Raw genomic sequence first — 27,455 nt, forward strand, 5'->3', positions numbered from 1 at the left:
TAATTTTGCTGCGATTGGTGATAAGTGTTGCTTTAAAATATTCAAATACAATATCTTATCGATCCGTTCCTGTACTATATGGCAGTTACCTACCCCAGCCGCCGACATACACCCCCATACCGTAATGGAACCTTATCCATATTTTACGGTTGTTGCAGAATTTGATTTTGGAGCTCGTCGTTATTCTTTCTCCATACACGTCGCTTTCCAGAGCAATCAAATAAACAGAATTTGCTCTCCCCAGTAAACAACACGCGTTTCCAAAATGCCGGTGGCTTCCTAACGTACTCTTTGGCTAACGCCAGCCTCTTCTTACGGTTCACTTCACTCATCCAGGGGCTTCTTCCGACTTGTACGGCCCTGCAAACCAGCTTTGTGTGACAAATGTCGTACATAGTTTGTGCTGATGTTCTTCTCAGTGTAGACTTGTACATCTGTTCGAAGCACAGGTCCAGACACATGGGAATTTTGCTGGACGGTGCGTATAATGTTTCGCTCTTCTCGGCTTCCTTGGCTGCCCAGTTCTTGTATAGCTGAATGATACTTGCGACTGTAGTTCGCGCTATTCCTGCTTTCTCAGCAATTATTCTCTAAGAATCACCAACATGGTGGAAATGGATAATTCGTTCGCGTTCAACATCAGTTCGTTTCCTTATCTTACCCATTGTACTCGGGGCATGCACTAGATATTGCCTCAATGACAGATTGGCTGAGCTTGGTGATGTGACTCACTTCCTCAATGCTGTGATGGTTATACAAGACAGTGAACAAGGCGGACGAATACTTTAGCGTTGTCATTTCAGAGCCCAACCACAGATATTATTTTTTATTAAAGAGTATTGACCTGCAAGAAGGTATATTCTGCCGGTATTTTTGTGAGTCTATATTGCATATCCATTGCGTATTTGTTTCTGAACGTACCTTAAGCTTTCTAATGTATTTTTGGTGTTCAATATGCGAAAAGGGCAATGGACGAATACTTATGCGAGCGGCTGTACATGAGTGATGCAAGCCTTCATTTGCTCATTAATTTGCTGAGTTGATTACCAAACACTGTGCTTAAAGGTTGGAGGAATTCGTTTACACGATCGGTTATAGCCTTTCGATACTGCAGTTCAAGTGCTTTTGTAGTGATTTGTGTACATGGCGGAACGAGCATCGTTTATTAAAGGTTAGTTCCCCGTTTCTGGAGTTCGGTTTTCCCACCAGTAATAACTGTAATGACTTAGTGTGAGCTTCCAAACTTCTATTCGGAAGATTCCTTTTTATAACATCTTATTTTCGATGCAGGGAACAAGATTAAGTACGAAAAGTGTAGTCTGGCCACACCATTATTAGAGGTAAACAACAAAAAGAGCTTATAATTTGTGAGAGGAGTCGTTAAGTTAGTCAGTCAGGTCTTCTCCCTTCTCACCACCCTAATCTCATCACCTACCCCATTGCCACTGTCATCCCACACGGGATGTAGCGGGCCTCGGTAAACTCGGTCAGAAGAATGAGCAGTGTTGTGCGTGTGTGTGTGTGTGTGTGTGTGTGTGTGTGTACTACTACGACCAACCGACCGCCAGATGACGTATCGTGAGCGTGACGTCGCAGACTTCTACCTGGTGGGAGGGCGAGCAGCATGGCGGGGAGGGAGGGGAGGGACAAGCGAACCTCAGGTTACAACAGTGATGCAGTTGTCTGCGCTGCGGTTAGATGTGAGGCGAGCGTAACTGTGAAAGTTTCGTAACGTGAGTTCTGCCTCACACACGTGGAGTAGTGTGAACGGTTCGTCGTGAGCGGACTCATATTTCGTGATGTAATAAACAATTCTTTGTGCCTTTCTCGTACAGACTAAGAAATCATTATTGTAAATGTTTGTTAAAATCCACCAAATTCATATGTCCATTCTTTCAAAAAGTCAAATTTGATTTTTGGTTATCCGGTCAAAATTAATTCTCGGTGAATGTGGATGTGGTGTGTTTAATCCAAACAGAACCTGTGGTGTGTTAAATGTTACTACACTTCAAAATTCAACTCCACTAAATCTTCATCACAAATTAATTGTAACCAAAGTATATTTACTGCAAAGTTTGACACAAGCAAAAATATTGAGTGTTGAGAGTGGTTCACTAACCGTTATAGGGATTATAAAACATATACGCAATTTTGGTCCGCATGAAATAAAATGGATTAAAAATACACTAGGAAAGAACTAATATATACAAGTGACCATAGTAATTCAGTGCAGAATAACAGTGTATTTCTGAGTGCCTAAATTGTGAATGATTACAAGATCAAGTTCATAAGAAATTCTGCTCAGCAACTCTGGCGGTGGAACTTGTGTTATCATCTTATAATTAAAAAATGTTTAAAACTATATCTTAAGCACTTAATTGAAAATTAAACTAAGGTGTGTTAATGCAAAAATCAGGACATATATTACATTTTATGAAGAAATGTGATAAATAGGAGCATGATTTTTAATGTGGATGTTGAAATCGGGATATATTTTACATATTCTATGTCGATGCTTTTTCTAAACGTAGAGATATAATGATATGACAGTAAATTACTTCGAGGAAAATAGTTGTGTTCGCTTATCAGAGGAACTATTCTAGAAATATTGAAATGTGTCTCTATTAGGAAAAAAGGAAGGAACATCGGAACCCTTGACAAGAATATTCTACCTTTTCAGTGACATAAGTATTTGAATATTAGAATTAATAGCAGATTGTTGAACAAAATATTTAGTCATAATATACTAAGAAATTAATTCTCAGAAGCTACTCTAGCTTTGAAGCTTGTGGCACATGGAACTGACTTTATCGTATATTTCAGAGAAGTTAAAATTTATTTTCAGGCGATGTTGGAAAGTTAGGCGGCTGTGTTAATGAAAATATATGGACTTCATGAAGAATTGTTTCAAATAAAAGAATAATGTCCTAAATGGATTTTAATGTGATCGTGTATTTTTCTAACTCTAGGTCATATAACACGGCTATTTTTGGCAGTTTATCAAATGCAATCTTGAGTAATCGTAACTATCAATTCATCTCCTCGTAAAGTATTTTCTCTTAATGTTTAACGTGAATGTAACAGATTGAAACGTGTAAAAAAGATACTTGAAGAAGAGTGAGAGAAATTTGGTGAAAAGTATTGTTCTTATTGTTGGTGTTAATGGACTTAACTTCCGGGAAGGAAGAAGGCATGGTGAAGAAGAGCCACCTTATCTCGATTCAGGCAGGAAGAGAAACACAATATTTACGTGACTCCAGAAGCGATTACCCATCTTGTCTTCCCCTTCCCACTCCTTGACAAAAGAACAGTGAATATCCATTAGCCTTAACCCTTGGTGAAAGAAACTTTTCATCGGAATTTGTCGCCTGCCTAAAAACGAGTGGCAAGAAAACAGAAGAGAAACTTAATGACCTCTACCTCCGTGTGTAGTTTTTCTCGAAAGTTTCTACCTTAAGTGATTATATGTGATTAAATTGCAATTAGTGGATTGGATTATTTATTGAGCAGGTATCACTCGTTTGCGATGTGATGTTCGACACACTTTCCATTGCCTGCTGTTCGTGTTGTGTTTTTTCTTCATGTTGTAGCCGAGAAGATCTGAGAGGAGGTCAGTGTCTCGCTAATTCTCCTTTCACCAGTCATCTGCAGAACTGCCGATACAAACACGTGTGTTATACTAAATGACAGATTAAACTGCTGTGCGTATCAACATTCTGAAGTGAAAATGATAACCGGAAGTTAAAGGTGGCAGTGTTAACTTTTCAATAATAGTGCAGGGTTTACGTTTATTTTGGTGAAATTGTGCGAGTAACTAACACTATCTGTGGACTATGCATGATGACATAACATCTCGTTCTGGACCTACAGTGAACCCACAAAATAGGATACCAGTTAACAATCCTGAATTCTCAATGGTAAGTCAAGCCTCCAAATGTATAATCTATACTATCAATTGCCTCTAAATCTTCTTTTTATTATTTTATAATATTCTTTCTCTTCTTCTTCCTGACATTTATACAATCACTTGGGGTCAGAACTACAAGTGCATCAAACCAGTTCTACTGTTAAATACCGCTCCTGGCGCCAACCCTATGTGGGGGAATGTATTCATTATCGCGTGTTCCTGTGGTGGTTGGTAGTGTGGCGTGTTGTTTGCAAATGAAGATGTATACTAAGACGAACACACCCCAAGCAAGCGGAATTACCATGGCCAGGAATCGAACCCGGGGACCTCTGAACCGAAGGTTACTAAGCCGATCTTTCAGCCAAACAGCTGCGTGTTAAACCGTTGCGTTGATCACGTTGTACGCCAATGTCTACAGGCCACCAGACTGGGTAGCAGTCGTTTTGGAAGGCCAAGATTCTCAATGAACTGTATCAGCCAAATTTGACACTGGCTCCGAGGAGGGTTTTCAGCCTTCCGTGTCTAAAATTGTTCTCTTCCACTGTGCCAAGCTTAGATAATCTAGAAATTTCGAGGCAAGAAAACATACTATTGTAGGCCTACTGACTACTTGTTTTATAAAAATTCATAATCCATTTGATAAAATGGATTTTTCTGATAGGGCGTACCATGATTAGAAAAAATATTTTACTCATATTTTCTCGGCGACAAATTCTAGATATTAACAATAATGTTGTAACCAAAAATATTGAAAATAAACCGGTACATGTCTTGGTCGGTTCTGTAGGTATTCTTCCTCTTACCTCCTTGATCTGAGACAGGTGTTGTCCCGACTTGTAGACTTCTAGCAAAAGATCTGGAGCAAGTTGTGTAACTGGAGAAACATCATCATGATTCATTTTATGAGCCTTTCCAAAAAATGCTTTGCCAATTATACAGGAGTTTAAAGAGAAATATTTATTTTTTTAAATACTAAATTTGAGTGAGTGATTTCACAATAACTTTTAGTGGAGAAGATTTTACCGACTACTGTGCAGACTAAAATGTCCCAGTAAAAATCAAAGTAGGTACTGAAGAGAAAGGTTTCTTGAAAATGAGAATCCAAAGCCTGTTTCCAGTAATTTGACCGAGTCAGGAATGGAATGAATGAAGCCCCCATCTAGCGGCGACGATAGGAATTGTGCTGGCTGCCGAAGCCTATCGCACTCCTCTGGGGCATGTTGCTCGAATGAAAGATGAGTACCCGGAGATAAAACCTGTCCCGCTTCCGCTTTGTCCAGCACAAATCCCACATGGAGTGACCAAGATTTGAACCATGGAACCCAGAGGTGAGAGGCCGACGCGCTGCCGCCTGAGCCACGGAGGCTTCAGATACGATTTCTTACAGTTATTAAATACGTGCTATTGTGCTACAGGCTGAATAAATACCTCAATTGCCTAAATTAAAGTTATAAATGTTTGATAATTTTCAGTGATTGTTGTTGAGAATGTTAAAAGCTACTCCTTTTTTAAATTCTGTCTATCATGAAACCCGATTATAGATTTGTGAATTTGACAACCTGCTATTTTCAAACCCACTGTCATTGGTTTTATATCATACAGAGAGGTGGCTGGTTGCTTGGTGGATGATGGTTTTGAATGAAGAATAATCGAATGGAAAGGGTGGGAGTGCTAATAGCTGGGTGGTTTTGTCACTTGCTTCTCATTAAGGTGGTCGTCGTTCCATCTCAGCCAATCCATGTGGTATTTTTGACATGGAGAGTCACGTCCATGTGATTTGGATTTCACGTAAAACTGGAGACCCCAAGGTTATGATCATGATGTCACGTAAAAGTAAAAACTTGCTTGCATGTTTTGAGAATTAGAGATATACCAATTTCTATAATAGTGACAGTTCTGTATTTTTATGTAATTGTTTCCCATGTAATAAGAGGTCATCTTCCAGTCTTCTCGGTATAATAATTATTTCGTGTGGCTATTTCTAGCCGAGTGAAGCCCTTGTAAGGCAGACCCTCCAATGAGGGTGGGCGGCATCTGCCATGTGTACGTAACTGCGTGTTATTGTGGTGGAGGATAGTGTGTTATGTGTGGTGTGTGAGTTGCAGGGATGTTGGGGACAGCACAAACACCCAGCCCCCAGGCCATTGGAATTAACCAATGAAGATTAAAATCTCCGACCCAGCCGGGAATCGAACCCGGGACCCTCTGAACCGAAGGCCAGTACGTTGACCATTCAACCAACGAGTAGTCTTCTCGGTGATCTTGGGTTAGGGAAGTTGAGGAATTGATTTATGTACTTTTTCCCCTTCTATGGTGTATTATGATGGTTATCGTATTATTCGTTGCTCACCCTCTAATATAAATGTGGAGAGAGCTTCCAGTTTGAATTTCCGTCGAGTATGCTTACTGTTCAAGCAGCTGATGATGAGCTATTAAGTCATATACTGTTGTTCCACTACAGTGGCCTATGGAACCATGTTCCTTCCTCTCTCCTCCTTGGTGTGAGTCACGCGTTGCCCCCCGCCCCCCGACATGTAGCCATCCAGTAGAAGGTGTAGAGGAAACTTTAAATATCAGAAATTTCATCAATTTCTTTTCATTTGTGAGGTATTTTAGGCAGAAAATGACGAATATCTCAAAATGGTTAAGAGCTTGGTAGCAGCAGCAACAACAACAACAATAACAACGACAATAGCAACAACATAATTATCTACGAAACATGCAATTGAAAAATTATGAATTTACTAATATAGATGTTATACCCGGTGCACTTCACTATAATAAACAAGTTTGGGTTTGTAAAACTGGTAAAGTTTGTATTGCAAACTTACTGAACCTTGTGTGTGGTTTTGTAAAATAATTCCAAGTACTATGGAATATCTCTGACTAATTTACTTTTTCAAGTAACATTAGATGATGATGTTACAGCAGGTATTACAAATATTATAATTTATATTATTATCATTTTAATATTAATAATACAACGATAACCTAGTGGCGCACAAAGTCCATTTGACTGCTCCCTAATCTGATGACCTATAGATATCAGAGTGTCACGTTTTCATCTACATGGTGACATTCTCCACCGTATTACTTGGCATGGATGACCGTATCCGCTGCCTCTTGTATCAGCCAATTCTTCGGCTTGTCTCACGAGGCTAAGCGAACTTCATTCTAGCCGTCAGTCCAGGATTAATATCCTTTAACAAGCCGGGAATCTAACCCTGGGCTCCAGGGATTGCCAACTAAAGTAAATTCGTGTCGTCATCCCGAGGTGGTGCAGCTCTTCTTAGGCACACCCCCAATGGAGGTGAGCTGCATGTACCATTTCAACCACATACCAGCCCTCCTGCCATTCTTAAATTTCTGGCAGTACCGGGAATCGAACTCGGGCCCCCGAAGACGGTAGGTAATAACACTACCCGTTACGCTACGGAGGCGGACAGGGATGGCTAACTATAACTTGTTTAGTGACATAAAAATACAAATGTTTTCGTTTTCACTGACGTAAATCTTGGTTATTGGTGAGTGACACAGAGGTCGGTTAATCATTTACTGCTTCGATAATAATTGAATCGATGGATGTTTTCGGACAATCACTCCTTCGTTTTTGAAGCACAGTAATTTATATCAACATAAGTGTTTTATATAGTATCGAGAACATTTATCTCGCATCGGTACTCTCATTTGGGTTTCTAGATGAAGTTGATATTGCTGCGAAATAATTATAGTCAAGCCATTAAAACATTCTCGTGGTATTGTGAATATTTTGCACATGTTTTAAGTTTGAAGCTCACAGAATTATTATGTATATTTTTATCACGGTCTTTTGACGAATATTACCCTAAGAATCATCTTCATATCGTCTGAGGATGATAAATATGTACAGTATGTTGATACTCTAAAACAGGGGACGTGCTGATGCAGTCCAGGTGCATCCAAATCAGGTGTCCTGGTTTTGAATTACGGTGACTTTGCGTAGGATTTTTAATAGATCCAGTACGTGGCAACAGAAAGGGCATCGTTTCCTTCACCCTCAGGTCGTAAACTGAGGCTCTATTCTTTTCTGACGCCGTAGGATAGTGGTGTTGAAAAGGACCGATTGCACTAATGCTGTAACCTATATAGAAAAATTCTCCACCTTTTAGAAAAATCAGTAACACTGGAATCAGAATTTAATACGTAGCTCTAAAACAGGTATTCAACGAATAAAGATGTCACGGAGTCCTTTCTTTCTATCTTTCTTTCTTGCTTGCTTTTTACTAGCTTTTTTTTTCATTTTATATGGCGTCGTCCGAATAATGCATTAATATTATCGCAACCCGCAAGAATATTGATCATGATCTGAAATTGAATGAAAACCCTGTTCATTTCAAAAATAAGTTTTATATGCACTATAGAATATTTAGTGTTACATCCGTATTAACAGTAATTATAATGGCACATATAGCTTCAAAAATCCTTGGGTAGACGGTTATCGAGACGTTCGATCACAGCAGTCAGGTGTTAGCCTTAGGGGACCCCTGATATCTACGTGACCCACTTAACAAATGAGTTCAACTAATATATCCAATCAGGCGCTCTTGATCTAGTAGTCTATAACACTGTAGACGAGCATATCCTCTGTAAGACGTATTAGGTTATGGAATGCTCATGTAAGTGATAGTTATTATTTATAGCAATCTCTACTTCAGTAATCATGCCACTCGCACATTTCCTGAAATGCACGAATGCACGTGTCCTTAGCCCAACATTTTCCATTCAGAGATTAACTAGGACTTGTTCTCAATAATATAAAACACATTTTTTATCATTCGTTTTACTATCAGTACAGGAGAGAATGCCCAAATCTTTAGTTTTACATGTAAGTATCTCCCAACACATAATGAATAGGGCTATATGAACTGCTTACATTCTTTGAACCTTTTTCCTGGTGAAAATATTTAACTTTAGAAAAAAGTTACTGTGACATATGAGTGTCACTTCATTTACACACACATCAATCGCAATACTTTGATCGGGCATCAGTATTATTTTACGGTAATTTTGTTGTTGTTTCAGAACAACCTAAATATGAAGAATAATATTAGGCTAAAGTAAGTGGATAGTTTGCATTCATCCTAATACACTTCTCTTCATGTACATACGAAACATCATACTACCAACCACCGCAGAAACATCCGATAGTGAATACATTCCTCCACGTAAGGTTGGAGTGAGGAAGGGCATCCGGCTAAAAAACTTGGCCGAGTCCACATCCACCGCTGACTCAATCAAAAGTGGAATAAATTTCAGTAAGAAGAAGAATACTATTGAAATAAGTGAAATATATTTCCTTTGAAGGCGTTTCATCATAAACGAGGTGGAAGTTCTTACGAATGGCTGCAGAAGGTAATTCAATTTTTTCAGTTAGAAACACTGTCTTACTTGAGTGTCATTTATTCACGCTTTTGTCATGGTGTAATATTCCACCACTTCCGCACGAGTATGGTAGAAATAAAAGAGACTGTAGAATAAGAAAATTATCAAGCAAACACACCGCGCTGCATAGATTGACGCCAACGTAATTAAAGGAGATACTTCTCTTAAAACAAGAAACAAACCAGATTCGATTTGCCGCGAATTGTTACCAGCCTCAGTAATGCTAGCTACTGCTATTAGCGGAAATGGATGCAATTTATGTTTGTTAATCGTGAGGGTTTTCACTTGCCAAGGTCGTGAGTAACGTCCTTCTTTTTATTCTCCTTTTAGAGGTCACATTCCCCTATTTATATTTGAGAGAGAGAAAAGTGTACATTATCCGGCGGAAATTTCTCGAATTCCTGTGAGTGATTCTATCCGCAAAGGATCGATCGTTGAGACTGTGGACTCAATATTTGTATACATTGTAAATTCCGTTCTGATTAAATCTCAACCCAGCCTGGAGTGTTTCTTCTCTTGTTTTTGAAAAAGGCAGAAATGAAATGAAATGAAATGAAATGGCGTATGGCTTTTGGTGCCGGGAGTATCCGAAGACAAGTTCGGCTCGCCAGATGCAGGTCTTTTGATTCGACCCCCGTAGGCGACTTGCACGTCGTGATGAGGATGAAATGATGATGATGATAACACATACACCCAGCCCCTGTGCCAGCGGAATTAACCAATCACGGTTAACATTCCCGACCCTGCCGGGAATCGAACCCGGGACCCCTGTGACCAAAGTCCAGCACGCTAACGATTTAGCCACGGAGCCGGACGAAAAGTGAGAGAGATAATATATGACCTCCGGAGATACTTGATGCAGGTCTTTCGTTCTGACACCCATGTGGTGCAACCCGCTTATATGGGTGTGTGGTAATGAAAAGGAGGTAGGGAGATGAAACCCGGTATCAGCAAATAGTTTACTCGTGTTTACTCCTGTAGAATAACACCAAGGGGTCAGCTCACGGCTTACCGTCTCCATCGGACCAACGAATCACCTTCAACAGTGGTATATGCCCTCATCATCATCATCATCAAATATTTACATTCCACCCCTGAAGGAGAAGGCGAGCAAGTTAGAGGGTAACGCCCTCCCTCTGTTCAGAAGATGCGAGCGGGTTGTGTAGAGTTGGAGGATGCAGGAGTTGGGTAGGGTAGCTTTGAGGAGTTGGAGGAGGGTATAGAGGTTATGTGCTTCTTGTCAAAGTGCTTTATTGAATTCTGTAAGAATTGCAAATACATTAATTGTTGTGAGTTTACATAGGTAAGAGTGTGGCTGATATTTTTAACATTTAGGTTAAATAAATTTCGTGTGGCTATTTCTAGCCGAGTGCAGCCCTTGTAAGGCATACCCTCCGACGAGGGTCGGCGGCATCTGCCATGTGTAGGTAACTGCGTGTTATAACATTTAGGTTATATCCACAGTAGAGGTTACATTGATGTATCGAAAAATAAAAATTTGATGTTTACTATTATAACTTTACGATTCTTGATATTCAATTTTTGTTTTACAAGTTGCTTTGCGTCCCACCGAAACAGATAGGTTTTATGGTGACGATAGGATAGGAAAGGAAAGAGCTATGAGTGGGAAGGAAGCGGCCGTGTGCCTGATGTGGGAATGTGAAATCAGGGAAAACCATCTTCAGGGCTGCAGGCAGCGGGGTTCGAACGCACGTTTCCCGAATGCAAGCTGATACCACATTAAAATTTATTTGCAGGTAAAACTTGCAAATTTACAGAAAATATGGTACAGATATAGAATTTAGTACACATACAATACAGATAGAATAATTACCAGTTTCTTTAATTTTATATTTTAAATACTTGTTACTTTAAAAGTTATTTTGTTGTGTACGGTACATCGATTTTCATTTTTCTTCTTTTCTATATTTTTAGAATGTAGAATATACTATTTACCTGGTTGATATGGACTGTAACTTATGACTTAGTGCGAACATAGAATGATATAATGATATTATGCCCTCACTCCACACAAACACTGCTGAGAGGTTGGTAATTGAAGCCAGGCTTTTGGCACGCAATCTAGTGATTAGAAATTGTATAACACCACCTCTCCTACCATGTCGGCGAACATTCTGATGGTGAATATTTTTTTCACTACAGGACTTAAACGCTGCCCACGGTGTCAGACCACGAAGACTTGACGCCTTATGATTGCGGAGTGAAATGCTGGTGGAGTATGATATAAAAAACAAAGCCATCTCCGTACAGGCATTGAACGCCATTGGAACAGTGGAATACAAAGGTTTCCACTATCCGTAACCTCAGGTCTAAAGTGGGACAGAGTGGTTGGCTCAACGTCCGACCAACTGTGATCCCAGCACTCATTTTGGTGTAGGCTGAATGAAGCTCAGGGCAATCTGCCTCTCTCAAAGTAGAAATTTCTTTTCTGAATTTTTGACTTCCTGTCGGAGAATTAAACACGCATCGTCCCAAGTAAACCGAGCACACTTTCACCAATTTAGTAAGCAGATTCTAGGGTATAACATACTGTCAAGATTTCGTTCGATATGCCTGTTGGATTATATTAATGGTTAAGGAGAGATAAGGTCTTCGGTCCAATGTAAAACATATCTCACTACGTGAGATCTATTTGTGGTAGATCTCAAGAATTTGATGTAAGATACTTGTCTAACATTTGCCTGGAGGAAGTGTGGGTCGAGAGTAATTTGGTTTACAACTAGACCATGGTAAGCCACTGTCAGTGCCCGGATTCTAACCTAGAATCCGAAACAACGTAGATATGTTGGCATGCATGCAAATGGGAATAAGATATGATGATGGCGTACGTTGTAATTCAGATAATGATGATAATTCTTTGTTATAAGAAAATTAGGATGAAAAAGGTCTGAGATCAATAGAAATACGATGTTCCATAATCTTGGGTTAGAATTTCACGACTATACTTAGTAGAATTTCCAACGGTTATTCTTTCATTTTAGGGGACATTACACATATTGGGCAATAAATTCACATTCTTAATCCATGTGAAACATACCTGAAATTCTACATGGTTGTGGTGACTACACTGGTTGTTTCTGAGATGTCGATGGGGCTGTAAATGAGAAGAGACGGTCCTGGCCTGTGTGCTTGTTATCATCCTCCACTGTTCATATCACAAATAACTCGAAAATACTAATAGACTCAAGCGGACCATAAATGAACAAATTGGCCCTAATTAAGATACATCCCCAACATTTGACTAGTGTGAAAATGGGGAAACCAAAGAAAACCATCTTCAGGGATGCCAACAGTGGGGTTCGAACCCATCATCTTACGAATGCAAGCTGATAGCGATCGTTTTAATGAAATGACATTATTAACATGATTACCTCCACCGGATATTGGGCTAACCAGTCTTTCTCACATAAGGCTGGTATCTAGTCCGTTCACTGTACAATACCACAAAAAAGGTAGCAACTGTTCATACACGAAGGGCATAGCATCAAGTGAAGCAGCTGGTCTGGCGACGAATATGAAGCCACTTGTGTGTCATGGTCGTAAACTCTCACGAAAACAGCGTAATTTCTTTAATCAGAGATTTGTGGACCAAATTACATGCTATGATCGAGGACGAAATGCACTTACTGAGAAAAAGGAGTAGGTAAAAACCAGGTTTGGAATGAGAGAAAAGCCAGGAACTACCGCATGCCTGTTATAGGAATTAGCTGTAGACGAGTCACCTTAATGCGGAGCCATTTTTTAAAACTGAAGTCGAGAATTTTTAAAATTTGCTCTGGCTTGTTTCTCGTGCCATACAGCATCAGGACACAGTCATCTAAGTCCGTAATGCCCTTCACCTCCCGATTTAAATATCCAGTCTGCAAGACAGTGCGCAGCACACTGAAAATATGGTGGAGGTGGTAGCGTATTGAGATAATGAACACTGAACAGCACGCCTTGGAACTCGCTATCCTGTCTCGAACATTAAGGCTAGTACTGTTCCAGGTGATTACATAGCGATAGTAGCTACCTTGCCGCTGGAAAGAGCCGGGATGAGTGGCTCAGACGGTTGAGGCGCTGGCCTTCTGACCCCAATTTGGCAGGTTCGATCCTGGCTCAGTCCGGTGGTATTTGAAGATGCTCAAATACTCAGCCTTGTGTCGGTAGATTTACTGACACGTAAAGAACTCCTGCGGGACAAACTTCCTCGGCGTCTCCTAAAACAGTAAAACGGTAGTTAGTGGGACGTAAAGCCAATAACATTATTATTGTCACTGGAAAGATGGCCACAACACGTAATGTAAACAAGTGTTTAGTGTCGAGAGTACTTCTACTCTTCTAGGGGACTTTCATGGCCTGTGAAAGACGGTTTTGTGCAGCTCCACTGTTCAGCAGACAAGAGTAAAAAATACTGTGATTACATGAGAAACGAGAGCCGTTTTAGATACTAGATCTGATTCGCATGCTTATCATAGATTCTTGGCAGTTCCATCATAAGCAGTGCAGCTCCTGCATGTGGTTTGTAATGGCCTTGGAGTACTGGAAGGCAGTCGTGCATGATGCGGAAACCACCACGAATTTATCTCGTGCCCTGACGGTGTGGAAAGTGATTTCTACAAACCTCTAACCAAGAAGTGATAGAGCGTGAAGCCCAGACAACTCAGCCTAATAGAACCACTGCTGTTTTCAATACGTTGATAAAACACAGCTTATTACTAAGTGTTAAGTCCGACTCGTTGGCTGAACGGTCAGCGTATTGGCCTTCATTTCAGAGGGTTCTGGGTTCGATTCCCGGCCGGGTCGGGGATTTTAACCTTCATTGGTTAATTCCAATGGCCCGAGGGCTGGGTGTTTGTACTGTCCCAAACATTCCTGCAACTCACACACCACACATAACACACTATCCTCCACCACAGTAACACGCAGTTACCTACACATGGCAGATGCCGCCCACCCTCATCGGAGGGTCTGCCTTACAAGGGCTGCACCCGGCTACAAATAGCCACACGAAATTAAACATTTACTCAGCGTTAAGAAAAATGATGAAGAACACGAAATATCAACAATATGGAATTAAATGTTGTTCTTTTGTGCTGTATGATTTAGTTAATTGGTGAAATAAATTGTATTTTAAACATCTTTGGAGCTTGATGTTTTGAAATACGGTTCTATCAATACAAGATTCCGCCCAAAATTTTGGCCGATTCATTTAGGATTTTAGCGTAGAATACATTTTTTCCCATGAGGACCTAATTCTTCGAAAATGACACACGAACAGCGTTATCAACAGCCGGATAGCGCATGTGCGTACTCTGCCATGCTGGTAGTTAATATAAACCATTGTTAAGTATAACTTCAGTGTGCGAAAAATGTCTGCTGACATGATGTCGTATGTGTCTTTCTGTGTATTTTTAACACTGTTACCAAACCAAACCAAACCAAACCAAACCAAACCAAACCAAACCAAACCAAACCAAACCAAACCAAACCAAACCAAACCAAACCAAACCAAACCAAACCCCATGGCACTACAGCTCTTGAAGGGCCTTGGCCTACCAAGCGACCGCTGCTCAGTCCGAAGGCCTGCAAATTACGAGGTGTCGTGTGGTCAGCACGACGAATCCTCTCGGCCGTTATTCTTGGCTTTTGAAACTGGGGCCGCTGTCTCACCGTCAGATAGCTCCTCAATTCTAATCACATAGGCTGAGTGGACCTCGAACCAGCCCTCAGGTCCAGGTAAAAATCCCTGACCTTGCCGGGATTCGAACCCGGGGCCTCCGGGTAAGAGACAGGCTTTTAACACTGCTGGGATGAATAATTATGTAAAAGTAATATTTTAAGCTAGTAGTCATCATAATAATAAGCACATTTTAAATAGTCAGAACCTCCGAGCTTAATTATTTCGTAGTTGAAAGAGTGAATTAAATTTCCACTAAGAAGGAATCTGTGTAATCATAAATAAACATTTACATATTTGTGCCCTTTCATTGTTTTTGTTACTTTTGCCATTTTTTTTACGCCGTACGAACATAGACGGGTTTTATGACGCCGACAGGATAGGAAATATTTAGGACAGGAAAGAAGAGACCGTGACCTTAGTTAAGGAACAGACCCAGTATCTGATTGGTATGAAAATTGGAAATTGAAAGCTGCCGACAGTGGGGTTCGAATCCACCATCTCCCGAGTGCAAGCTGACAGCTAAGTGACTTAAGCCGGTAGCCAACTTGGTCGGCTCTATTTTTATAAGGAAAAGTGTTTTACATTGTGACGTTTCCTTGAAGTGTATTTATTTATTTATTTTTAAATGAAGAGTCACGTCACTCTGGTCCAGATGTTATGAAAAACTGGAGATTATGGCTATCGCTTACTTGCTTCTCCAAGAAAACGTTTCCTGGTCCCCAACCGACCAGAATACTTGATTTCCTGTTCAGTGTATTTCACTGTGTATTTTTTTTATTGTTTGTTTTATCGTTTACTTGTTTGTTTATTAAGGCATTAGCCAGTAGGCTGGTCGGATCATTAAAAGCTATCTCTATAAACTACGTGATTACAAAGATAGGGCATGGTATTGAACTGTCCTTTTCTAGTTAGTCCTCTTCTAACTTAGATGACTGTAATACTCTGCGATCTGCTAATAGGCTATCAAAGCTACAATAATCCATTCAACAGTTTGTTTTAGACACATATAATTATTGTTTTCGATTCGAGCTAATTTAGTGTATTACCGTAGATTCACATAATGTTTCTAATTAAGTCTACTAAGCGACCATGGTGAAATGAAAGGAATGTATCACGGAACTTTAGACACTCAGATGTTCAGTTGGTTTTGAATGGATGATATGGGAAGAAAACGTCTTGACATTCATCTAAATTTAGTAATGCGGGATATAAGAGTTACGTGGACATGACGAGGAAGCACATATTAGGGGAATGTGGAAAACTGCTTATAACCCATGTATCGATTCGTGACCCATACAACAATAACAAATTGCATCAAAATATATGTGTAAACTGAGAATTGAGGTAATTTTTGACGTAATTGGTATTCGCAATGATTATATTTTAATTTAATTGTACCCTAATATTTAATAAATACTCTTCAAAAGTGCGAGTTTCTGCTGCAATACAAGCTCTGCAACGATGTACACTACCTGTTGTACACGTTTTTTGTTTTGTTTTTTACAATTTGGTTTTATGTCGCACCGACACAGATAGCTCTTATGGTGGCGATGGGCGTGGAAAGGTCTAGGAGTGAGAAGGAAGCAGCCGTTGCCTTAATTAAGGAACAGATTCAGCATATGCCTGGTGTCAAAATGAGAAACCACGGGAAACCATCTTCAGAGCTGCCGACAGTGGGGTTCGAACCCACTATCTCTCGAATGCAAGCTCACAGCTGTGCGCACCCCTACCAGCACGCTGAACTCGCTCGGTCGTTCACGTTTTATTTTGTGTGGTGAGGGGGCACTCTGTATATCTGGTGTATGCGATTCCTATTGAATCAGACGAAAAGCTTGCTCTGCATACCTGTAGTCTCTAATCAGTCAGTGGCCCGTCGTTGCAGAGCTTTTATTGCATGAGGCGGTCGTACTTTTGAACAGTTTTCGTAAAGGATTACAATATTACATTGATTACATTCTCAAGCACGTCAGAAAGTACCTCAGTTATTAATTTCAGACCTATGGTTATTTATAACACATATTTGGTTTTATCTGGCCAGTCATTCTGAGAACTTGAAGTACTGAAATGTTTTAGCCTACACTCGGTATGTATGTAAAATTAACGACTATAAAGCAGTAAGATAGGAGCGTAACAGGTGAGTGACATCTTCGCACTATTGTGCCCAAGGCAACCGCGGTTCGAATTCTAGCCAATGCATGAAATTCGCAAATGAAAATTCACATACCCGTGATTCATATTCAAGTAAAACTGAATACATTTTGGCTGCACGATAGAAATAGTCACCTTAAAATGCGAGGAATTAGAAAGTGTAATTTTCGTGTTTATTCTGAGCGAACTACTTCTTCAGCTTCTATCATTCCTTTATAGGAAGCCGTTACATAGCTTCCCTTGCTAATAATAGCCAATTCACCCCCCTGTGTTACTGGGAAGATTATTCTAAGTATCAGCAAAGCACTGAGCATGAAATTACGTCAGGAAAGCTTACCCTTGTGACAAAGGAAGTCCCTCGGACCAAAAAGAATCTTGTGATTCTAGATTTCTACTCGCCCATCGGTAGTAAAATAAACAAGTTTGTATAATTGTCGACAGTTCTTATGTTTTCTGAAAAATGATCAACATTGACCAGTTTTATAAACAAATGATTTGATACGCAGTCCTCTCCTTCGACGAGATTTCCTGAAACGACGGCTCCGTGCCTTTGGTGTGGTCATTGAAAAGCAATGCTCACTTTACACTGTGTGCTTGTGGTGATGACTATCATGTTGTGTAGCTAGTCGTGTTCAGGCAAATTCAACTAAGCTTACACACACGAAAATTTCTCGACTGACAGCTGTCTGCAGCTTTGAAGTACGTGCCACGGTTAGTGGCCCAAACCAAACACAGGAAAGACTGTGTAATTTTCATTTAGTTCATCCTTGTAATTTGGGGTCTGCTATGAATTCTAATATATCAACACCCCGTTATTAGTGAGAATATCAGGAAACTGTAGCATTTTTCATGACAGTTAATTTTGTAATCATAAGTCAAAGGACCAACAGTTTCACCTGAAATCCGAATCACAGAGTCATGAATTTTCACTTTGTGGTTCAATTGGTTGCCTTCGTGATGTCATCGTGTCTTAGTTTGATATATATCTTCTATGCAGTTTTTTCTTTCTGTTTTTTTGCTTTTTTTTTTTTTTTTTTTTTGCTAGTTGCTTTACGTCGCACCGACACAGATAGGTCTTATGGCGAGGACGGGACAGGAATGGGCTAGGAGTGGGAAGGAAGTGGCCTGGCCTCAATTAAGGTACAGCCCCAGCATTTGCCTGGTGTGAAAATGGGAAACGACGGAAAACTGATGATGATGATGCTTGTTGTTTAAAGGGGCCTAACATCGAGGTCATCGGCCCCATGGAAAACTATCTTCAGGGCTGCCAACAGTGGGGTTCGAACCCACTATCTCCCGAATACTGGATACTGGCCGCACTTAAGTGACTGCAGCTATCGAGCTCGGTGCAGATATTTTCGACGTCTCGGGTATATAATAAGATACTTTCTTGGTTTGCCAAGAGATTTACCTGAAAAACTCTTGTTCTATCAGCAATAATTCTTCTTTTTTTCCGTAGACACTGTTGTCTTTACAGAAAATATTTCTTGGTCATCATTTTACTCGCCGTACTTCGTGCACGTGAAAGGACATTCCTTCTCTGCCGTACGGGAGATATCTTCGCCACGCTAGGCGCTGGGCCGCCAAGCCTCCCACCACGCCGTCGTGTTGTACCTGGCACGCACACCAAATCACGGTGCTCTCCCAAGCAGTCGCCCACCCCTGAGTAGCCACTCTTCGCTCCGGTACAGCGTGGCTACCAAGTCAGTTCACATTTCCTCATGCATTGATGATCCAATAACATTTAGTTCCCTTTCAATGAGTGAAATATTTCGATGTAGAAATTTTGTTACTATTGTTTTACGATTTACCGTCAGTGTATACGTGTTCCTTTAGCTGCTCTATTTAGAGAATAGTTATCTTCTTCTTAGCAATTTTCCCCGCCGAAGACGCAGGGTCTGCTCTTCTTGTGTGCTGTCCCCACTTCCATCTGCCATTCACGTCGAAGGACGACAGATCTGTTGTCCTAAAGTCGCTGTGAATAGTAACTATCCATCGCTTATTTGCCTACCACGAGATCCTTTTTCGTTTACTTCCAAATTGGAAGCCAACACTGCCACACATGTTGGTTATGCTCTTTTAACACGTTCAGCTAGCCAAGCAAAACGACGTAGCCATGTTGAAACACCGGACCTCGTAAGATTAACGAAGTTAAGCAACATTGGGCGTGGTTACCACTTCAATGGGTTGTCCATGTGCTGTTGGAATGAGGACGTGTAGAAAGGAACTGGCCACCCTACCGCATGTAGCTGCCTGCTCAGTGGTCCCTGACTTAGCTGAGGCCAATGACTAGGTCGCCAGCGTTCAGATTCGGATAATCAACTTAGTTTGGTTTGATACCAGCGAAGTCTCATCTCTTGTACCTTTTCTTTAATAGTGACCACTCCCGTCATCTCTCTGTTTGTATTGTATTTCATACCGTGGGGTGATTCCTAAGGAACTTGTCTGCGTGTCCATATCCATTGTATGCTATTTCTTCATCATGGCCTTCGTAACTCCCGGTCTAGAAAGCCAAGAATAATGGCCGAGAGGATTCGTCGTGCTGACCACACGACACCTCGTAATCTGCAGGCCTTCGGGCTGATTAGCGGTCCCTTGGTAGGCCAAGGCACTTCAAGGGCTGTAGTGTCATGCGAGGGCGGGAGTGGGGAGGCTTCGTAACTGAATGATCAGCACTCGCTTTGTACACAGCGCTATTTGTCTCACGTCGGTGTGATGCTCCTTAAACTTAAGTTTTCTTGCTAGGTCGACGGTATTTCCTTATCATCGAGTACATCAATGAGGACTCTCCACTTTCACTACGCGTTCCTACATCTATCAATCTATCACAGGGTATATTTCCTGAAGGAACTTGTCGTCTTGAGTTCTTGATCGTTGTCGTCAGTCCACAATGAAATGGCGTATGGCTTATAGTGCCGGGAGTGTCCGAAGACATGTTTGGCTCGCCAGGTGCAGGTCTTTTGATTTGACGCTCGTGGGTGACCTGCACGTCGTGATGAGGATGAAATGATGATGAAGACGACACAGTACCGTACAGTACACGGCCCCCGTGCCAGAGAAATTAACCAATGATGGTTAAAATTCCCGACCTTGCCGGGAATCGAACCCGGGGCCCCTGTGACCAAAGGCCAGCACGCTAAGTATTCAGCCATGGAGCCGGACGTCAGTCCATAATAGCCTACCTAATGCAGAGCGATACAATCACATTTTAACCGCACGTTGCTTGAGGTATGGATGGGGTACCTTAAAGCGCTTGTAATGCAACCATACCCTTGAACATTATCCTTCACTATTTTAAAATGTACCTTTCTAAATCTCTTTATAAAAATGGTGATGAAAATGACAACTTGAATTGTCTATATATTCTTAGAACTCTTTAAGAATCACTCGTAGTATTTCTCGTTGAGAATGAGAAATGTTCTCAAGATCAGTAGACAGCGCATGCTGAACTATATTACACTTTATGGTTTAACACACAATACGAAAACACCTAACTTGTAATAATGAGCAGTTTCACTCGACAGACAGGTGCTGACTAACGCCAGAACAACATGCAATTCGTGCTTACTAGTACGACCTTGACCGCACTCGCAGGCGGGAACAAGTCGAGCACTTGCCCTTAACCCGTGTGCGGTTACCAGTTCAATGGATCGACCTGTGCAAGTTTAATTAGCCCAGGTGTCCTTGTTATGGTGTTTTCAGTAATGGCATGTGTACGTTCGGCCACTTGGCTGAATGATCAGAGTAGTACATTTCAATCGAGAGGATCTGAGTTCGATTCCTGACCGGCGGCGTCTGGTTGGTTCCTTTGACTCGGGGACTGTATACTTGTTTCTGTCGTAATGCAAAGCTCTTAATTTACACACAACCCAAAATGTCACACTACCAACCATCGCTGATGAACGCAGTACCGTACTGAATACATCTCTCAACATACGGTTGGTGCGTCAGGACAGTTTGAGATAAATTCAAATATAGGGAAAAAAGAACAAGAGTAATACCAGTGCCATCTGTAACTGCACTGGATACCAGAATAATTATTAGGGAATGGAATCGTGAGACATTATTTTTACATTCTGCTTTACGTCGCACAGACACAGAGAGGTCTTATGGCGACGACTGGATAGGAAAGGGCTGGGATTGGGAATGAAAGGTCCATGGCCTTATTGAAAGTACCTGCTGTGAAAATAGGAAACCACAGAAAACCATCTTTAGGGATGTCGACAATAGGGTTTGAACCCACTATCTCCCGAATGCAAGCTCACAGATGCGTGACCTTAACCGCACCACTTACTTGGTCGTGAGACATTTAACAGGATACTATTCAGCCTTTTCGTGAGTGATTATCAAGAAATTGTGGATAGCCATGAAGGTAGCAGTGACTGCTTGAAATGGACAATTTTCCACCTTTTTAACCTGCCTGATAAGTGTGCTGACATAGACCTCACAGATATGAGAACTCTCCGTTTTTCCTCGTAGAGATATGTACCCTCACTTCTTGTGCAAAAAGTGGTAGATTTGATCCTACCAGAAGTTAGTCAGTTCTTGAAAATAAGAAAGTCCTTCAACACGCTATATCGTTCATATCGGTGTGTAAAATAATATTTTTTTTTTTTTTTTTTTTTTGCTAGTTGCTTTACGTCGCACCGACACAGATAGGTCTTATGGCGACGATGGGACAGGGAAGGGCTAGGAGTGGGAAGGAAGCGGCCGTGGCCTTAATTAAGGTACAGCCCCAGCATTTGCCTGGTGTGAAAATGGGAAACCACGGAAAACCATTTTCAGGGCTGCCGACAGTGGGGTTCGAACCTACTATCTCCCGAATACTAGATACTGGCCGCACTTAAGCGACTGTAGCTATCGAGCTCGGTAAAATAATTCTAGTATAAAATAAAGGCATTATTTAAAATGGTTTTACGATACAAATAAGCATAGAATTCTGGAGTTCCACAACAACAGGAAAGTTAACTACTGTGGCATGACTTGCTAGAGACTGCCGCACAAGCGCAAAACGCACGTTTGTAGTTTTGTATGACAGGTGATATCGTGCTCAAAGCCGCAGGACCTCCAGTTCTATGTGGAATCCGCACCACGAGGAAGTGACTTTTAATTTCAAAACTTCCACAACCGGGCGAGTTGGCCGTGCGGTTAGGAGCGCGCAGCTGTGAGCTCGCATCCGGGAGATAGTGGGTTCGAACCCCACTGTCGGCAGCCCTGAAGATGGTTTTCCGTGGTTTCCCATTTTCACCGCAGGCAAATGCTGTACCTTAATTAACGCCACGGCCGCTTCCTTCCCATTCCTAGGCCTTTCTTGTCCAATCGTCGCCATAAGACCTATCTGTGTCAGTGCGACGTAAAGCGACTAGCAAAAAATGAAAATCCACATGCATTAACTTGGATTCAAATCGCGTTCGCCTTCGTGAGAAGCGATTGATTATGCCAGTCGGCTGTCATATGCAAGACGTTCAGATAGCGAACATTCAAGGGAGTTGAACATTGATGAGGAGCGGGTTCAGCCAGGACGACTGTTGCCCAGTCTGATAGTCTGCAGAAAATTTTGGAGTGTCTCGCGTGATAAAAAATGTGACGACTACGTAAGCGTATTGAGTGAATTTCTTGACCGGGTACGGTGTCTCTTTTATTACACATCTCCTTATCTGACATGATGAGGTTGAAGGAATCCCGTTCCGCTTCTAGTCTAGGTTTTAAACTTTGAGGCGAGACAAGAACCGAACCTGGGATATCCGGATAAGGGACATAATAATAATAATAATAATAATAATAATAATAATAATAATAATATGTGCGTATGGACCCAATGGATCACGCAAAGCTCTAACGATTCTGTTTTCTGAGTTGCCAAACAGCTCTCATCCTTTCTCCGTGGATCCATTTTCGTTCTTCTGTCCACTTTGCTCCAGTCTTCTTTTTCACTTCGTTCTCTGGTTGCACTTTCCATCCATTAATTTTTTTCCTATAGAGGTTTCTGTCCGCGGTGTCAGTTGTGTTCATTATTATTATTATTATTATTATTATTATTATTATTATTATTATTTAGACGCACTGAAACATACGCGACAGCCATGCTTTGCCGACTTAAGAGTCCTTAGCAATCGAAGCTGATGCCACAAGCCCCTTTATATGAAGTAACAAAAACTTCTTGTGAGTTCGATCGCTCTTATTCGCCAATACGATGAGTTAAAAGCAGTACTTATATTACAGAGCACCGAGCAAGGTGAGCCCTGCGGCTAGCAACAGGGAGTGAGTTCTTGTCCCGTCCCGCTAAGTTTGCATATCCTCCGCGAGATCTACCTCTGAGCATTCACCCGAGTAACTCGAGACTGGCATCATGCGACCAGCCAGTCTACCTCACATCCACTTCAACGTACGCCGCGCGACAGAGGTAAAACTTTCTTAGATGGAATGTTAAGTGCAAATACTGACACACTGAAACATGTACGCCTGTTTTCTTTCGTACATGTGATAATTCCCGGAAGATCTCGTAAAAACCGGCCATGCCGCGAAATATACCTTATAGTCCTAATAGGCTAGTTTCTCTAATTCCCAGGATGAATCTTGGCGGCCACATAAGTAAGCCTATCAGTGTTAATTCTGTGGGGGTTGATCATCTTCTTTACGAGTTGCTTTACGTCGCACCTGACACAGATAGGTCTTATGGCGGCGATGGGATAGGAAAGGGTTAGAAGTGGGAAGGAAGCGGCCGTGGCCTTAATTAAGGTACAGTCCCAGCATTTGCCTGGGGTGAAAATGCGACACCATGGAAAATCATCTTTAGGGCTGTCGACAGCGGGGTTCGAAAGCACTATCTCCCGAATGCAAGCTCACAGCTGCTCGCCCCTAACTGCACGGCCAACTCACTCCGTAGGGTTAGATCAGCCATTCCTTGAAAGTAGGCATACCGGATAATAATAATAATAATAATAATAATAATAATAATAATAATAATAATAATAATAATAATAATAATAATAATAATAATAATAATAATAATGTTCGGTTGAGTAGCTCAGACAGATGAAGCGCTGGCTTCCGAATCCAAATTGGTGGTTCAGTCCTGTGATATTTGAAGATGCTCAAATACGTCAGCCTCATGCCGATACAATAATTTATTTACCTATGCTCCTATAGTACCAAATTGCGGTTCCTCGCCGTCTTCAAAAACCGCAAGTTCGATAACATTAAATTATTACGAATTGAGTAATTTGAGTCATTAACGCTTCCGCCATCAGCATTCTGGGCTTAACTGAAGGATCTTACAAGGATAACGGAGACTCAGGTAGATTCCTATTACGTTCCTGACATATCCGGAGGATGCTATTACATATGTCTATTAAACCCATTGAATTGTCTTGAAAACTGCAACCGCACACCATTCTCGCAAGGATTGGCTGCGAAAGAAATGGTACTCCTAGTGGTGCTCATATTAATCGGCTAATTCTGAAATATCAAAGCCCAAGATGGGACATAACATTATTATGGGTATAACAAACTTATTCTAGCTCATAGTAGCATAGTGTAATTCTACAATCAACACGACAATGTTGGATCCAGGCTCAATGAACCATATAAGTGATGTAGAGAGGAACTGTACTAGTGGTTCCACCGGACGTATCGTCCGAATTCAACGGACTAGTGCCTTTCAACCTCAACTTTTTGAACCATGACTCCTTTTAAGCTCAGTGCAAAATGCGTGGAACAGATTTTCGGACTTGGTTTGTTGTTTTTGAACCAAGAGAGTTGACTTCGCGGTGAGGGTCGTAAAGCTGTAAGACAATCTGAAGATAGTGCGTTCGAACCACATGGCCGGCAGTCCTGAAGATTGTTTTTTATGATTTCCCATTTTCACACCAGACAAATGCCGCATCTATATCTTCACAGTCCGAGTCCTTTTCCATCTCAGCGTCGTCGCCGAAAACCTGTAAATGAGTGCGACGTTAACCGCCATCAAAATTCTTATTTATGAATGGTGAAGGCATTAAACGCTTATCTATAAATTCTGGGGGTCTGTATTTCTATAGCCTAAAAATCACTGGGCATGTGCGTGCATTTATGCCCCAAAATACCGAAATATGATATAAAAATCTTAGAAATTTGATTCAAAGGAATGTTTTTGCTAGTGGCTTTACGCCGCACCGACACAGACAGGTCCTATGGCGACGATGGGATAGGAAAGGGTTAGGAATGGGAAGGAAGCGGCCGTTGCCTTAATTAAGGTACAGCCCCAGCATTTGCCTGGTGTGAGCTAACGACTTTATCCTATTCGCACGCACGTTACGGATTGTGGAAGTCTTTACCTTCTACTCCTTCAAAGGCCGTTATGGCTTGTGTAGAGATGGCTTTGGCTTCTTTCACATTATAATACTGAAGAATAACAGTAACTACATAATCCTAAGCATGTGGTCTAATTAAAAGAGTGAGTGGTATCCAAGATGGAGTCGTCGTTCTTCAAGAGAACGTGTGTACACTTTCATTCATTCGTTCACCCTAGGTTGTTATTACTCTTGACTGGAGTTTAACTGCCATCACAAGCTCAATAACCGACGGACAATGCTGGAAGATTACAGTATCTACGCTTGTGACACGCCCACAATACGTCTTCCCAAGGTCGAAGTTGAGGCTGAAGTCCTTGACAGTGTATCGATGTCTATCTGCAGTTCGAGACACAAGTACCGTTTCCCCTCATCGTCGAACTTCTATTGCTCAGATAATCTGCGTTATTTGGTAGCGTTGTTTATTAGAGCAGAAGTATTGCTGTTTAATGTGATTACATGATCGCTTACAGAAATTAATAGCAGTATACAAACATAAGATTATTATAGTATCACTTACCATTATTTTCTGATATGTCCGCTGTGTGTTCAATCAGCACGTCTCCACAATCCTGTGTTCGTAACTAACTTTGTGGCCTAGTTTAGTTCCACCCTCGTATGTTTAAATAATTTACAACTGAATCTAGCCATCGTCATCTTGGTCTCCTTTTGCTTCTCCTACCCTCCAAGGTCAAATCCATTGTTCTCCTAAGTAACTTATCCTCCGCACAACGCCCACCGAAGTTGACGTAAAACATTTTCGCCATCATAATGTTGGCCGGCTGGGTAGGTGAGATGGTAGTATACAATTTCTAATCACTTTGCATGTCAAAACCGTGGATTCAGTTCCAAACCTTTCCGCAGTGTTCGTCCGTCGGATGGAGATGTTAAGCCTTGAGCAGACCTCTTTGTGTTATTCGACAGGTGTAGGCTATGTACCGACACCAGGTTTGACCCTCTCTTAACTCATTGTAATCATCACCATCCCACACCTATACGCGCGGATTGCCCGGCACTAAAAGCCATACGATACGTAAAATACGGAAAATAAAATCTTTCGAATTCATTCCTAACTTAGCCCATTTCTCCTCATTTCAACCCCCCTTCTGCCGCAATTCCCGTTTAGGCTATATTTATAGCAGCAAAAATATCACTGCAAAATTAACTTTACGTAATTATGTTGAGTACTATGTTAGCAGTCTCCGCCTGTTTTTGGTATTTTTATAAGGACATAAAACACAGTTCATGTTGACGAGACCATTTTCTCTTTATAGCGTGGGGAACATAAGGTATTATGTCACTATTATGCTTATTATGTTACAAAAGACGGATAGCGTTAGTAAAAGCATGGCCTTTAAGGGTGGCGAACGTGATTACATTTGTTAGATTGTTACTACGGTCCGACTCATTGGCTGAATGGTCAGTGTTGAGGCCTTCGGTTCAGAAGGTCCCGGGTTCGACTCCCGGCTGGGTCGCGGATTTTAATCGTGTTTGATTAATTCTTCTGGCTCGGGGAATGGATGTTTGTACTTGTTCCCACAATTTCCTCTTCATATTCAGACAACACACTACACAATCAACCACCACATAAACACGCAATAGTGATTACACCCTTGCATATAAAGTTGGCGTCACGAAGGGCATCCGGCCATAAAACAGGGCCAAATCCACAGTTCTCACCCGCGACCCGACAGTTGTGGGGAAAAGAGTAGAAGAAGATTGATCCAATCAATTATGAATTAGCTTATGAAGATTTGGAAGCGTGTCATCTTGTAATAAGGCCAGCGGCATAGCAGTTTTACAAGACTCGTTCGAATTTACATCCAGTTTAAAATTGTGTAAAATAGTAAAATATAAGTATTCTTTTAATCTTGCTCCTCTTCCGTAGGCTTATATGTTTAGTCCTCAGCCCGAAGGCTGGTTGGATCCTCAACAGCTCCACCATCAACTGGGATACATGGCCTAG

The 27,455-nt window shown here is 41.3% G+C and overlaps 1 protein-coding gene across 1 annotated transcript in view; it reads left to right on the top strand.

Moving 5' to 3' along the window:
- Nucleotides 1-1,710: 1,710 nt before the first annotated feature.
- The window catches only part of LOC136867252 (ras association domain-containing protein 10), a 612,553-nt gene continuing 586,808 nt past the window's right edge, over nt 1,711-27,455 (top strand). The window contains exon 1 of the mRNA XM_067144392.2: nt 1,711-3,917. Coding sequence (XP_067000493.2) covers nt 3,834-3,917 — 84 coding nt within the window. The 5' untranslated portion in view covers nt 1,711-3,833. The remainder of the gene's footprint in view (nt 3,918-27,455) is intronic.

This window comes from Anabrus simplex, chromosome 3 (assembly GCF_040414725.1).
Source record: "Anabrus simplex isolate iqAnaSimp1 chromosome 3, ASM4041472v1, whole genome shotgun sequence".
NCBI lineage: Eukaryota > Metazoa > Arthropoda > Insecta > Orthoptera > Tettigoniidae > Anabrus > Anabrus simplex.